At 49.7% G+C, this 14,050-nt stretch overlaps 3 protein-coding genes across 3 annotated transcripts; 1 reads left to right on the top strand and 2 right to left on the bottom strand.

The window, feature by feature from the left end:
• Nucleotides 1-5,296: 5,296 nt before the first annotated feature.
• On the bottom strand, nucleotides 5,297-8,069 carry MYCFIDRAFT_176858 (uncharacterized protein; the record flags this gene model as incomplete). The annotated part of the gene is made up of 15 exons (XM_007930785.1): nucleotides 5,297-5,551; nucleotides 5,603-5,656; nucleotides 5,698-5,730; nucleotides 5,768-5,882; nucleotides 5,907-5,954; nucleotides 5,987-6,183; nucleotides 6,218-6,278; nucleotides 6,322-6,868; nucleotides 6,906-7,037; nucleotides 7,064-7,115; nucleotides 7,161-7,185; nucleotides 7,641-7,698; nucleotides 7,722-7,794; nucleotides 7,825-7,984; nucleotides 8,014-8,069. 15 exons carry the CDS (start codon nucleotides 8,067-8,069, stop codon nucleotides 5,297-5,299), a joined length of 1,866 nt encoding a protein of 621 aa, XP_007928976.1.
• A 175-nt stretch (nucleotides 8,070-8,244) lies between these two features.
• On the bottom strand, nucleotides 8,245-9,061 carry MYCFIDRAFT_211886 (uncharacterized protein; the record flags this gene model as incomplete). The annotated part of the gene is made up of 1 exon (XM_007930784.1): nucleotides 8,245-9,061. One exon carries the CDS (start codon nucleotides 9,059-9,061, stop codon nucleotides 8,318-8,320), a length of 744 nt encoding a protein of 247 aa, XP_007928975.1. The 3' UTR covers nucleotides 8,245-8,317.
• Nucleotides 9,062-11,840: 2,779 nt separating this feature from the next.
• On the top strand, nucleotides 11,841-12,647 carry MYCFIDRAFT_211884 (uncharacterized protein). The gene is made up of 3 exons (XM_007930783.1): nucleotides 11,841-12,015; nucleotides 12,079-12,300; nucleotides 12,369-12,647. Exons 1-3 carry the CDS (start codon nucleotides 11,881-11,883, stop codon nucleotides 12,525-12,527), a joined length of 516 nt encoding a protein of 171 aa, XP_007928974.1. The 5' UTR covers nucleotides 11,841-11,880; the 3' UTR covers nucleotides 12,528-12,647.
• The last annotated feature ends 1,403 nt before the right edge of the window (nucleotides 12,648-14,050 follow it).

Genomic DNA, 14,050 nt, shown 5'->3' with positions numbered 1-14,050 from the left:
GCCGCTAATAAGACGAAGATCTAACTCGACTTAGTAGGCAAAAAGTAGCTCTAAGAGTAGGTCTAGCGCCGGTAAGAAGAGTAAGAAGACTACCGTAATAGAGCCTAATCTAATCGAGGGCCCCTCGGAAACATAAAGCAAGGAGACCGTAGTACCGCCGGCAGAGGATAATAGTAACGTTATGTCTAGTAAAATAGCTATTTCTTCCTCTACCTCTATTACTACCTCCTCTTCCTTTAATATAGCGTAGGAGGCTACTACTACTACTAGTAGCGTGTCCGCTCTTGCCGCCGGCAATATTCCTATTACTGCTCCTAGCTCTTTTAACTCTAATAATAAGCCTAAGATCTTCTACTATACTAGATAATAGACTGTATTTAATCCGGCTAAGAAGGGTGCCGCTCGGTCGCTTACTACGAAGGTAGTAAGCTTCCTTACTACGAGAGACAAAGAGGCATAGGATAGACATACGTAGGCGGCGAAGTTTAGCTAGTTAAATAGCTATTAGCGGCCTTATCGTATTATAATACGTACTAGCGCGGACGGCTCGAAGAATGCGTTTATTAGCGACTAGTACTAAGTAGGCGACGATATCGACGGCGACTTCGTTTATCGACAAGCTCTCGACTATGCGATTAACCTAGTTAAAGCAGGTCGGAAGAAGCCCTTTATTAGTCTCGATTTCTATATAAAGCCTAAGTAACTAGTAGTAGCTAGAAGCCGAGGCAAAGTTAGTAGTAGTAGTAAGAAGTTAAAGAAGAATCCGGATAGCGTTTAAATAAGGAATACTAGCGCTATTATTGCTAAGATTAAGTCAACTAGACGACTAGACTATAAGATATTTAATAAGTAGCTCTATAGCCGTAAGGACTGTCTACAATTTAAGAAGGCAGGCGAGTCTGCTTGCTAGCGTAACCGTAGTATAAAGGAAGTTAGCGAGAATTACTTCCCCTAGTACGAAGCCGCCCTCGTAGAGATTTCTAAGGCTATTTAGAAGGGCGAATATGTCTAGAATAAAGATAGCTCTTAGCTAGATAGGCTTCTATTAAGGATTGAGATTATATTAATCTCTCGCAAATTCTAGCTAAAGTATTAAAAAGATACAGTTAAGCGTATACGCTACGCTAGCGAGTCTAACTCCCCTAGAGGTAGAGGTATAGGTAGAAGCGGAATAGCGAAGCTATTCGGGGAGGTTCTCGGCGGAATGCTACACTACTAGAATAACGGCACTAGTGTTATTCCTAGCACTCTATCGAAGACTCCTATCCGTACTCTTGCTAGATACCGCTCTAGCTATAAGGCGCCGTTTAAAGTGCCGTCGGCGGCGAGGTTTCGACTAACTAAGGACTCGACGAAGGAATTTTTCGACTAGGCTAGCTTATAGCCGGCTTTCGCGGAAACAGACTCTCTACGCGCCTATATCGGGGTTTTCGTAGGCATAGGCTAGTACCTCGACAATATCGCTAATATAGACAAGTCTAACTAGCCTAATAAGCTAAAGGAATAGACTAGAATAAGGTTGCGTTTAAAAGAAGGTATACGAGAATAGCTAGTAAAGAGGGAAGATAAGATTATTGCCGTAGAAGTAGCCGCTACTAAGGAGGGCGAGACCTAGTCGAATTTAGGCCTTCCTTTAGGCTTTATTCTTTTTATAACTACAATATCTACAACCTTGTAATAAGCGGGAGATTCTTAGTATAATCACACTCATTTAGCTGCAATTTAGTATATTAAATTAAATACGTTAGTTATATAACAAATAGAGTAGTAGGCAAGGCTAGCGTTCGAACTGTTTACTTAGTTCTCTGCCTTCGGGGCTTGCCGGCGCTAATAATATTACTCGAAATCGTCGAAATCTATATCTAATTCTAGCTCTATTCCTTCCTCGTTAAATATACTACTCTTAAGGCCTTCTAGGTTATTAAGATGCGGCGGCGACGTATTCTAAACGTATTCGAGCTATCGCGACTCTTCTATATCCAAATCTATTATATTCTAAGCGGCGCTAGCAGTAGTTACGAAGTGATCCGGATTATAAGGCAAATCGACGCTATTAACGTTATATCTAGCGTTCTTAAAGAGACCTCGCGTATAGCGACCTCTATACTTATAAAGACACTAGATTAGATACTTCTTAAAGCTCTCGAATAGCACCTACTTAGAACGGTGCCTTTAGACGGTCTTCTTTAGCAGATTGAATGTCTATTCGATAGGATTCAAATCCGGTAAGTACGGAGGCAGAAACTCGAGATAATAGCCTGCGTCTAGTATAGCTTCTTTAACCCTTCTTCTATAGTAAATACTAGCATTATCTATAATAAAGATTATAGGTAGACTATCTTTAAGGCACGGTAGCACTTCGTCGACTAGCTAGGTTTAAAAGCGCTCGCTATTAATCGAACCTTAGTATACGTACGTATACGGCAAATAGCCGTATATAGTAAATACTAGCAGGACTAACTACCTCACTTCTCGCTTAGCATATTAGTGCTAGATACAAGCTATTCCTTTAGGTGACTATCTATACTTGCGCTAACTAGTCTTCTAATTATAGGTAGTCTCGTCGATAAACACTAATCGATCGACCGGCTACTTTACGTACCTAATAACCTATAACGCTCGAAGTAATAGGTTCCTTTCCTTCGCCTTAATCTGCTACCTTTTACGAGTCTAGCCCTATCTCTTCTTTAGTATTATATAGAGTATACTCGGCTTTAAATCGATACCTTTACTACTCTTATTAACCGGCTAAAGTCGTAGAAACTCGTCTCGAAGAGATTGGATTATTTTAAAGAAGAAGGTGTCCGGTTTATCGTATAGGAGGTCAAAAAGCTACTCTTCTTCTACCGCTAGTAAAAGCCTTCTACTACCCTTCTTAGTACTATAATTAGGTAGGTATAACTCTCTAAATAGGCGCTATTTAACCTAATAGCGATATACCGACCTTACGGTTATTAGCACTCGAGTCTCGGCAATTATCTGCTTAGGAGTATAGCCCTTAGCGAAATAGGACTTTAGAAGCTTCTATAGGCTGCTATCGATCTTAGTTAGACGTATAGTGTATGTAACAATACCTCGGAAGGGTCTATACTACTAGAAAACCGTCGACACGATATCTATAAGATAGTAGAGGATTCTATATATAAAACAGAGGACTAAAGGCCAAGAAACCACCAAAAAAGCGGTGTGGTTCCTCTCTCGGAGGTGCAGGGTTCTCCCCGCACCTAACTGACAAGCGACTTTGAATCCATAGTAAGCTATCGGCGTCGTCTCCTTTTTGTTAGCGCGTATCTGAAGGTATTCTCAACCACAAGCCGAATGCTACCTCTTACGTTACCTCTACCTCCCTCGCTGTCGCTGTCCATTTCTCAATCCTGCATTAGAGTACCAGGTATTCGGCGCCTCAGAAACAACATTGATCGCCTCCATACTACTATCGAAGCAAAGGAAAGGCCGCCATCAACACGACTCCCGAAGAACCATCTCACCATTTCATATCTCAGTCATCACTATTACAGTCCTCCCACACCTCCTGATCTGCCTCAGCCCCATCTGCTGTGCCTCTGCTACACTTTATACCTCCCGAAACAGGCGACAGCGCTATGTTCAGTTCTGCGATCGTCACATCGAAGTCACCTTTCCCGAACGCTTTCTAAGGCTCCTCCCCATTCATCAAGTCCTGGTGCTTCGTGGCTGGCAGTGCAATGTCGACGGCATTGGGCGACTTCTTCTCTGCGGCAACAGTGGTGGTGCTGGTGGCAATGGTGGTCCACAGTGCAGAGGAAGAGCTGGATGCTGTATCAGCTATTGTCTAATGAGTTGAGATACCTGAGAACGCCGCCACGGACGTTGCGAGGAGACTTGCGCTGCTTTAGCGCTACTGCTGCTGCTTTTGATGAAGTAGAGCTAGTGGACGACGCAGTTGCATGCGGCACTCCGGGGTGCAGCAATTCGATCATGCCCGATAGTGAGGCTTGCACTGGAACTGGAGCTGGAGCTGGAGCTGCGTTCACACACCACCTCTGGGATCACAGCCCGCTTGGAGTCATTCTCCCCAGAACTCATGCAGCTGTCGCGTACGAGCGCAGCCCATCCTTCGCTTGACCCGACACCTTCCCGCGACTCGTCACACTTCTTTCTCCTCGGCCACGAGATGAGATTTTTCTTTTGCTTGGCTTCGTTCTCATCTCTCTCCCATTCGATAACTTCGTACACTTTTTTTCAGCAAACGTGGTGTGAATTCTGCGAGCGAGCCAACCTTTGTGCGAGCGAGATGGGCGTCGTAGATGAGGCTGACTTCAGTGTAGTCGTGGTTGGCTCCTGTGGTAAGTGTTTGTGACGCTGCAAAGGTCTGAAATGCGAGGAGGTAAGAGGATTTCGAACACCAATTGTACTGATATGCATACCCTAGGTATCTGGGCTATACATCTCTCATGACTGAGCACGCTATCTGACCAGAGTGGCAGCTTTGCACGGAGTACCAGGAATGAGCATTGGCAGGCTTTCCAGGTCGCGAACTCACGACTAAGACGGATATGAAGCAACTCGCTTCTTCCACGCTTGCAAGGTCGGCCGAAGGGCTCAAGTGAATTTAGACGGCAAGCAGCCGAGTTTTCCTTTCGCTCGACTTGGAAACCGTCTTGTTGCCTGATCGAGATGTGTGCGGAAGAGTTCGTTCGAGGAGGCTAGGAAATGGACGGAATGGGAGGCAAGCAGGCATCGACCAGAATATCACGGCAATGGCAATGCTCGATGGAAGAGATGTATCAGCCAGCTAGATGCAGCAGATGTCTTTTCGGAAATCAGAGCAGTAATAAGGAAACGCTGCCGGTCATCTACCATTGCCTGTCATCGTCCTGCTTCGCATTCTCAAGGACACAGATTCGCATACCGGCGTTAACAGCTATCTTGTTCGTCTGGCCTGTTCCCATTTCCCCAAAGACTGCCTACCAGGATCATGTCGGCTACGAATTTGTCCGACGACCGCAAGAAGGCCAGCTCACAGCGCCAGGAAATCCCCTCCTAGCTTTCCGAGCTGTGGAATTCAGCGCAAGCCCCAGCATGCCTGAGAATCCTTTCATGAGTCTTCACTCTTCCCCGTCTGACTCCTCTGATTCTGGCAACGACTCCTGCGATCCCGCGTCACCAACATTGGTCTCTGCTGTCCCTCTCGACAGTACCACCACATCATCTGGATCTTCCTTATCGCCTGAAATCAGGATCATACAGACGTTTGACTTACGACTAGAATTCCTCAAGCTATGAAGGTATTTTCTCGATAGCAACAGCACATTCCCTACAGCTTCCTTGTCGACTGAATCAGGACCACGCAGTCGTTTGACTTACCACCAGCGCCCATCAAGCCATGAAGATAGCGTCTCGACAGTACCACCACATCATCTGGATCTTCCTTATCGCCTGAAATCGGGATTATGCAGGCGTTTGACTTACGACTAGAACTCCTCAAGCTATGAAGGTATTTTCTCGACAGCAACAGCACATTCCCTACAGCTTCCTTGTCGACTGAAATCAGGACCACGTAGTCGTTTAACTTGCGTCCAGCGCCCATCAAGCTATAAAGATAGCGTCTCGACAGCAACACCATGGGATCTGGATCGCCCTTATTGCCTAAAACAAGGACTATGCAGATGTTTGACTTACGACTAGCACTCATCAAGCTAGAAGACGACTCTTCACCTCCTCTATGGCTCTCAACTGCCCCGACTCGAACTTCGCTGCCTCTAGGCGAAGAGACCTACGGCTTCACAGGCCTTGATGCATCCCTGCCTGGAGCAGGCTTTCGAGAAGTCATCGGCGGGGAGTAAGAGAAAGACGAGATGATAGCCAGCGCACAGGATAAATAAATGACCGTTTCTGCACTTCTGTTGCCATTTCACAAACATCACAAGCAGCTCAAGCACTTATCACAGGCCAAAAACCTCCATCGCTGGTTCCTATCTGCTGGTAATTGAAGCAACATTGAGACGCCTGAGCCCAAATTGCTTGTGCAAAGACATGCATTCCATGAGTCATGTCGTCAATCGTCACCTCCGCCTTGGAACTCTGACCTATACAACCACGACAACTTCTCCAGCGCGCAATCAAAGCTCGCATCAGATGGCAGCTCTGGCGAGGAGGACGTACATCAGACACGATTGGCGAGTGTGGCAGCGGGAATTTCAGCTTTGCAGAAGCAACACATGAACGACATCCAGACAGTGCTTCGCGGCGATGAGCGCAACACCTCACTACTCCTTGCTAGCATGCGTTGACCCAATCTTTCTGTGCACAGATCTTGATACCCGTCAACGTCAACGTCACGTAGCAACAACAGGATCGTAGTCTACCCTTCTTAGTACGTCGTCACTCCCTACGCCATGTCGTCTTTCAAAAGTTCCGGTATCGGCAATGCTCAGGCTCGCCATGTCTTCATTGGAGGCTACCACAACATCCGCGTTGCTGGAAGGTCCGTCAAGCACTGGATCTTTGTCACAAAGGACAATTCCTGGGACCTCGCAGAATTCTTTCAAGCAATGCCGAAGCGCGCCAGCAATGGCAAGAAAGCAAGCTTGCCTCTTCAATCTTCCTGGCCAATACCTCGGCGTTTCGAATACGACAGCGATTTCCCGCCGCGCCGCAGCACGCTGAACGAACATGAAATCGCATAGTACGACTCCTATAACCAAGATTGATTCAACCTCTTCGGATGTACTCATCGACTTGCCGCAATTTCCAAACTTCGATTGAACAGCTTGCTGGGCCTGTTCCAAGGCCGAGTCAGCAGAAGAGTAAAGATCATTTTCGAAGCCACGTATGCAAGCACGGTTTACCCGCTTGCCATCGCTGAGTTGGAGGCGACTCCGATTACCTCGAACATGTTCGGGGGAAAGTCTAGCTTACCTAACGAGCTTGGAACTTGGATGCGGAATCATTAGAAGAAACCGCGGGACTTGAATTGCTCGCGTCGAATCGAGTTGAGTGCCATGGTAATGGAGGCAGAAGCAGAAGTCCGACCAGGGTGAGACGCTGCGAGGCCTCTGTTCAAAGTCGTTTCGCCTAACACTGCTACCTCCCAACAGGCTTGTGGATGAAGAATCGCGATGGAAGGTAGGCCACTAGGTTGGCTAGGCAGGTGTACGGCTAGGCATTAATTCAGGCACTCTAAGGGTTCTTCCTCCTACAAGCCTGAGAACAAACCGTCGCAAACAGCTAGCTTTTGCCCTCCCCTACGATAATACGACAATACTATACTATCGCAATACACCGAACACTTAGAGGCCCTTCTACGCGCTAAGTTCTCGGCCCTCCGATGTTCTATACTAAAAATCTATCGCGTTACTGCCGCTATCTTGCCCTTAAGGGCAAGCTTAAAAATGTAAAAGTTCGGGCAAGTTGTCGTAGTAGACTAAAAATATATCCTATAGCGTTAGGATTAGCGAGTATTTTGTATAGAAGCGATTCTAGATCGTACTATAACGTACAGCCATCTTATATATTATATATTACTAAAATGCATAGTTGTAGAGATATAGCTAAAAAGCATGTTTTTTTGTTCGGGCAATTGTATATAGGTAGAACGGTTTGTCTTCAGGCGCTCCGCTGTACCTTCTACCTATCTATATCCGGTCTAGTCTTATCACGTGGCTGATACAACACTCGGAGCGCCTGAGAGGAGGTAGTAACACTGCTGGACCGTCCCTGTCAGTTTTCTTCGTATGCACAAGTTTTCAGACACTGGCTCGACACTGCCGCGGCCGCTTGCTCCTCATAGTGTGCTGGAATGGAGTTGGATAGCTAGAGGCAGCGAGCAGTGAGGTGCTTGACACAATTGAGAGTGATCCGAGCCTTCGATGGTGTGAAGTGAAGCTCTGTGATGGTCTGTGGTGCCGAAACTCTGCTTGGATCAAAGGCATCTCCAAACAGCCAACTCCTTATCAGCACGAAGGTGCCGAGGGCGGTGTGAATCCCATTTGCGGCTCTACAGCTATTACTTCAGTGGCCACGGAGCTCCACACCATCACATGGAGAACATTGTGCCTGCGGCGTCCAAAGGTTCCCCATGTGCTCATTGACCTGACTATAGAATGTGTGTGCATGGATTCCTCCAAGCCGTGACATCTACCTCCAGCAGATAATGTGGAGTGATCGTACCTCCACGCTCGGCAACACACGCCGGCTGAGCCAGACATCGCCGGAAGGACTGAACATCTACGGGCTTCACGAACTCGAAAGCATGCAGCAGCTCATTCCTTGCTTGAAGCCTGGTCATATGTACAAGCCTATAAATTTGACATGCCCCCAGAAGCCCACAGCATCGTCACTCATTCAACCCCATCCCATCCCAAACCATCAAATCCCCAAACCTAACATTCTCCCACCTAACCATCACCTCCCGCCCGCCAACCAACCTCATCGCCACCTTCCCCGCATCATACCCACACTCCCCAACCACCCGAGTCCCACTCTTCACCGGCTTCCCACTCTCACACTCCTCCACCTTGCCTTTCCGACGCAGAATTTCGGCGTTCCAATCCTCGAGAGCTGCTGCGTTGATGTGTGATTCTCGCTCCCATGAACACGGCCAGGGTTTGCCGTTGGGTTGGGTTCCGGCCCATTGGATGAGGTATTCGGGTTCGGGGTTGACGTTTTTCTTTGCGGTTGCGGTTGACGGTCGCTGGCGGACGATTTTGGAGATTGTGTACCATTCTGTCGAGGGGCTTGGGGGGATCTTGTTTTGCTTTGTCTTCGGCTCCTGCCCTTTCTTCGCCCCCTGCTTTTGCGGCGGCTGAGTCGTGGTCGTGTTTCCTACATGGGCGACTTGTACGTTCGCTGCTGGCACGCCGACATGTACATCTCCTCCAACCCGTTCCGCGACTTTCTCGGTCAGGTTCTCTTTCTCGTCATCGGCGGAGAGGGAGAGATTGAAGGGATCGCGATGTTTCTTGGAGTTGTACACGATTCGGGGCTTTTTGAAGCGGCCTCCTGGAGAAATGCCGCTGCCTGCTGGGCGCTTGAGCTTCGGCCTGGAGACCCAGTCGGGGCTTGCGCATGCGTTATCCATGGGTTTGCTGTGCGGTGTTGTGCATGTCAGTGTTGAATGTTGGTTCCAGTTGGTTGTGCTGCTTGTTTACGCGACGCGACGCGACGCGATTGATCTGGCTTTCGGCGTTCGGCCCGCTCCGTACGTACAGTACCACCGCGGTCTCGACTCCACGCACGCAAACATTAAGGCCGCATTACTGAATGGCAGACACCCACAGCCGCGCGTCGACAGCGAGACTGGAGCTCGATGGCCATGAACCCAGGACGCTGGCACTCTGGGGGCAAATATGGCCTGAGCAGTGCCGATGCCAGGCTCCCACGGCGGCTCAAAAACTTGGCGAAATCTTCGATGCCTTGTTGCAATGTGCCAGATCGTGGCGACCTCGACAAGTCGTGTGCGCTCAGGTCCGCGTCAATAATATGCGGTGCTGCCTGGTGAAGACTTTGGTGATGTGGAGTCCGTCAAGAAACGGGCTGGTTTCTTCTGGCCGTGATTGCTACCAGACACCAGCATGTTCTCTACTCGTGGCGACGCACATCAACGCAGCCATGAAAATGGTGGCAGTTCAGCGCTGCGGTGAGCCTAGGTCTCTCACCACGACTTCCAGATATCCAGCACTACCTACTACTGGTCTTGGTGAAAGCGATGACAGCATCCAGCGGTAAGTGACGGCACTATGGAGAGCGTGATCAATACTCCGATGATTGGGTCTAGGAAAGACTGCGATTGCTGAAGAGAGTCTGACGATATCGGCCAACATGCTGCGGAGTACTGCTATACCAACTCACCCCTAGAGTCCATCGTCTCGTCTCATATGCGTACACATACAGGGCTCCAGGAGAGCGCCGTCTCTCCTCACGCCACCCGGCCTTCGTCCAGTCACGCGACAGACTTTGTATTGAAGTCGGTCGGAATCAACAAGTCCCAGACTCCAGCAGGATTTCTCTCCCGTACCTCTGGCATTGTGCTTGCCCGTCCCGTCCCCCCCGTTCCCATCACCAAAATCAGATGATTCAGCTGGATATAACAAGTTCAGGAGAGGTCAGAGACCAATTTCGCCTGCCATGGCTTATGAAGCTGGGCACGAAAGTACGCACTCCGTCTTGCATGCGTAACACCGATGAGCTTCGGGAAACCGTTCATACTGCGTCTGCAGCCATCTGTGTCAATAGTTGCCGTGCTTCCACCTCACTGCCTAGCACCAGGCGGAGTATTGAGGACACTAGTCTTTGGAATGCTGCTTGTTACGCCCTACTAGAGGAATACCCTCGGTTTCAAGAATCAAATTGTACTCCAATACGGCCCTCGACGGCTTTCTTTTATACCGTACATGCACACGTTCAACACTGTTCCTCGATCTTCTCGAAATCATGGCCATCACCGCCGCGTACGCAAAGCAATCCCAGCGGGCGCCTGCTTACCTTCGTCCTCAGGCTTCAATTCTTCTCCAGTTCCTCCAGTTCCTCCATCGGCATTCTTGGCATGGCGGGTTCGATGTGCCTTTACCTAGTCAGCGATCAGGATGATGCCGTTCCGATAAACGCAGCCGAATGAGGATCTGGTCAGCAATCGCCGCTCAGCTTCTCCGCAGGACTCTATTGCCTTCGACTTGCTGGAATTCGAATGGGATGAGGATAGAACTGCCTTGTCCAAAACTACGACTGCCGCCTTCGGCACTGTAGCCATGAGTAGCCATCTTGCTTCCGCGTGAAGAAGACGTTCTAGGGCATCCTCAGGCTACCATCAGAGCTCAAGCTGTAGCCAGCACACGCCATCTCGGAGGCCGTCTTTGCTCTCTTTCTGTCGACAAGGTGTCCCCAGCACGCGCAATTGCCGCGATGGACTAAGTGCCGCCCCTTCATCATCAAGGCGTCCGATTGCTTGCAAACTTAACGTAGATCCCCCTCCCGCTGTTCAAAACAAGATCAAGATTCAACTCTCACAGGTCTACGTAACGTCGGAGTGAAAGTGACGAGGCGCGGACCGCTAAATGACAAGTTGCTATTCGCTGTGATCCTTACTTCTCAAGGATTTGGGGAATACCGTAGAAACTCATGGCCTAGCCTATGGGCTAATTAGACCTTCGCATACAGCGTGTTGTATTCCAGAAGGGGCCTATTAGCTAGGGGTGGGCGTAGTAACCAGTGGAAACCTTGTTTGACCACCCGCACCATTGAATTGAATGCTATGGCCTGTCGATGACATTGTTGATACCACGCTCTTTTGAAGGTGTTGTTCTAGGCACGATCGACCCACTGGTTTTCGCCGTCGCGCCCCCGTCTACGGACTGAACCGATTGGAGACAGCCTTGTCTGCAATCAAACCTAGACAAGGCCAAGCCCCGAAAAGAACGTTTGAACATTAATGAGATACAGGCATTATCTGCTTCTCCCGTTGGATAAGGTAAACAGCAGTCGCAGGAAGCAATGTTGGTCTATACGGATTTTCAAAGTTACACTGTGGTGCAGCTTATAGATAGTAGTGGACATACCAATGTGAACACTTTAGTCCACGAGCTTGGTAGAGTTTGTAGCTCGTGGTTCTCTATCCCTAGGACTCGCAGGGCCCGTCCTCCTTCATACATACTTCCGGCGATATTTCCTCCCCTATGTGTGGAAGAGCCTCCGAACCCTGCGAATACTGTTTTATCCAACAACAGAAGCAGACCAGGCTTGTATTGAGTTGCAGTCTACAGTACTATCCGGGCGGCAGACGCAGGTCACACTCGGCTCTTGATTGAGGGTGTACTGTACTTATAAAAGCCGCCTATCTCCCCCTCTCTCATTCCCCGTCCGTCGTAGCAGCACCCTTCACTCATCATCACTGCTCTCATCATCATGAAGTCCCTCATCTTGGCAATTACCGCTCTCTGGAGTGTTGTCTCCGTTGTGGAGGGCATGAATGGCTTTCTGGTTCGCTCGATAGACGCGGGTGTTGCAGCAACATACAACAAGTTCAAAATCCGTGGAGTGGTATGAAGACTCCCGACCCCTAATTTGTTCTTTGAATTACATACAGCTGACAGCTTTCCAAAGAATCAACATGATGAAGCACCCTGGGCATTTGGCGGCCCTCCAGGTGCTCCTGGCCCACCTAAAGGGGCTCCTGGCCCACCCAAAGGGGCTCCTGGCCCAACCAAAGGGTCTCCTAGCTCACCTAAAGGGGCACCAGGAGGAGGGGGAGGTTGCAACAATGCGGGATACACCTGTGGTGCTGGCGAAACGTTAGGGTGCAAAGGGAGCACACCGTGGTGCTACGTAAGTAATGTTGGCAATTGACTATCGTCGCTTTGATTTACACTGGGCTGGGCTGACTTGCTATGTAGGTGAAAGACCCAGTTGCGGTGTGCAAGGCCCAAGGTGGCGCATACCAGTACACGTATACCGACCCCAAAGGCAACTTCTGCTGTAACCACTGTGACGGCACCCCAACTTGTCCGTCAGAGTTGCAGCAAGCACAGAAGGAAAAGCATCCTTGCGGCTAACGTTGAGGGATGGATATGTGGGGTTGGTCGATGTGTGTGTGGTTTGGTCGAGTACCTGTATGTAAGGTAGTTTCAACCGATTTGCCCGTAAATTCGCTTCTACTCTCCCGGCTCTGCCTCATACCCTGCAGTCTCACCCGTACAACAAGCCCAGCCTTTGGACCACGGCACTTCCAATCATCGCGCCCATGCCGTGTCTGTACCAACCTCTTCTGAAACTCTGAAACACACTTTGCTAGAAGGTTCCCTTCCCTGAAACACAACAGTCAACCTTTGCATCGTGGTCGAATTGATGTGCCGATGTCTGACGCGTACAGGCCCTCCTCGCTCTTTCGCCTGGAATAATGAAGGAAGATCGCACCACCATCGGCGCATAGGGGAGGGGAGCGTCATGTCGTTCCCACCTACCCCTCCATCATCCCCGAGAGCGACTCACTGCTATATGATGCTCGGCCAGGAGGATATGAAGCGAGCGATCACAGCCTATGTATGGACCTTCACATCGTCCGTTCAGACTGCACATGAGGACAGGATGACCAAAGACAGCCATAGCTTGTATGCAGGACTGCCGAATGTTCTGCCTCGAGCTCTCGATAACCGCGGGATTCGAATTACTTAATCGCGCTGGGTCCAGAGCGCTGTCATGCCGTTGATGACGGGGAGATGGGAGATCGGTCATGGCCATCTTCAGTGCGCGGTTTACGAAACTGCAGAGGGCAGAGCCACCGGTGGTGCAGGTGTTACAGCGTCGCTGCAGACAAACCACGCAAAAGAGGAGGTATCCGAATCGGTCATGGGAGAACGGGAGTGGATGATGAGAGTAGAACGCGGCCGAAGATGGTCTTTGGTAAACAATGGAGGACGGGAAGGGTGGATTTCGGCATCCAAGGCAGGCAAAGGACGGGTGTGAATGAGCACAGGCGGATACCGAGGATGGCCGGTGTTGATGGATGGACGCTCCGGGGCTAGGCATGAAAGAGAGGGAACTGGTGGGCCTTGTCAGTTATGCATCTCTGAAGAAAAGAGAGCCAGATACCGCCCTACCAATGCAAATAGAGATATGCTATTCATACGAGTGCATGAGGGAGTCTTCAGCTGCAAGACAGTCTCGCATATCCCCTGCAACACCTCGCCGAGTTCACGATACATTCAAGCCCGCAGAATGCGGGAGAGGCTCTCGACGAGAAGACAATCAGCTCCCGAGCGTCGCTGTTAGAACTTGAGCAGAAGATCCTACCGACACCCTTGCATGCCGCCTCTTATGTGACTTCAGCCATCCTGTCCTCCGCCGCACATCAAGTCGCCTTCTGGGCTCTTGTTCAGCTCATCTTCACTCTCTGCTCCGCTATCGCTACTCGTTTCAAGCTTAGGCTTTTTGCGCTCGCTGGACAAACTGTGGCGGGACAAGCTACGCCTCTTAGACGATGTGTGCTGTAGGTCTGTCGCACCGCACGCTACTGGCAGCGAGCTTTGGAATCGGGTTGAGTACTTGAGATAGTGTCAGCTTCAATATGCACTACCGG

This window comes from Pseudocercospora fijiensis (assembly GCF_000340215.1).
Source record: "Pseudocercospora fijiensis CIRAD86 unplaced genomic scaffold MYCFIscaffold_7, whole genome shotgun sequence".
NCBI classification, from domain to species: domain Eukaryota; kingdom Fungi; phylum Ascomycota; class Dothideomycetes; order Mycosphaerellales; family Mycosphaerellaceae; genus Pseudocercospora; species Pseudocercospora fijiensis.
This window is presented reverse-complemented; position numbering and strand designations above follow the sequence as displayed.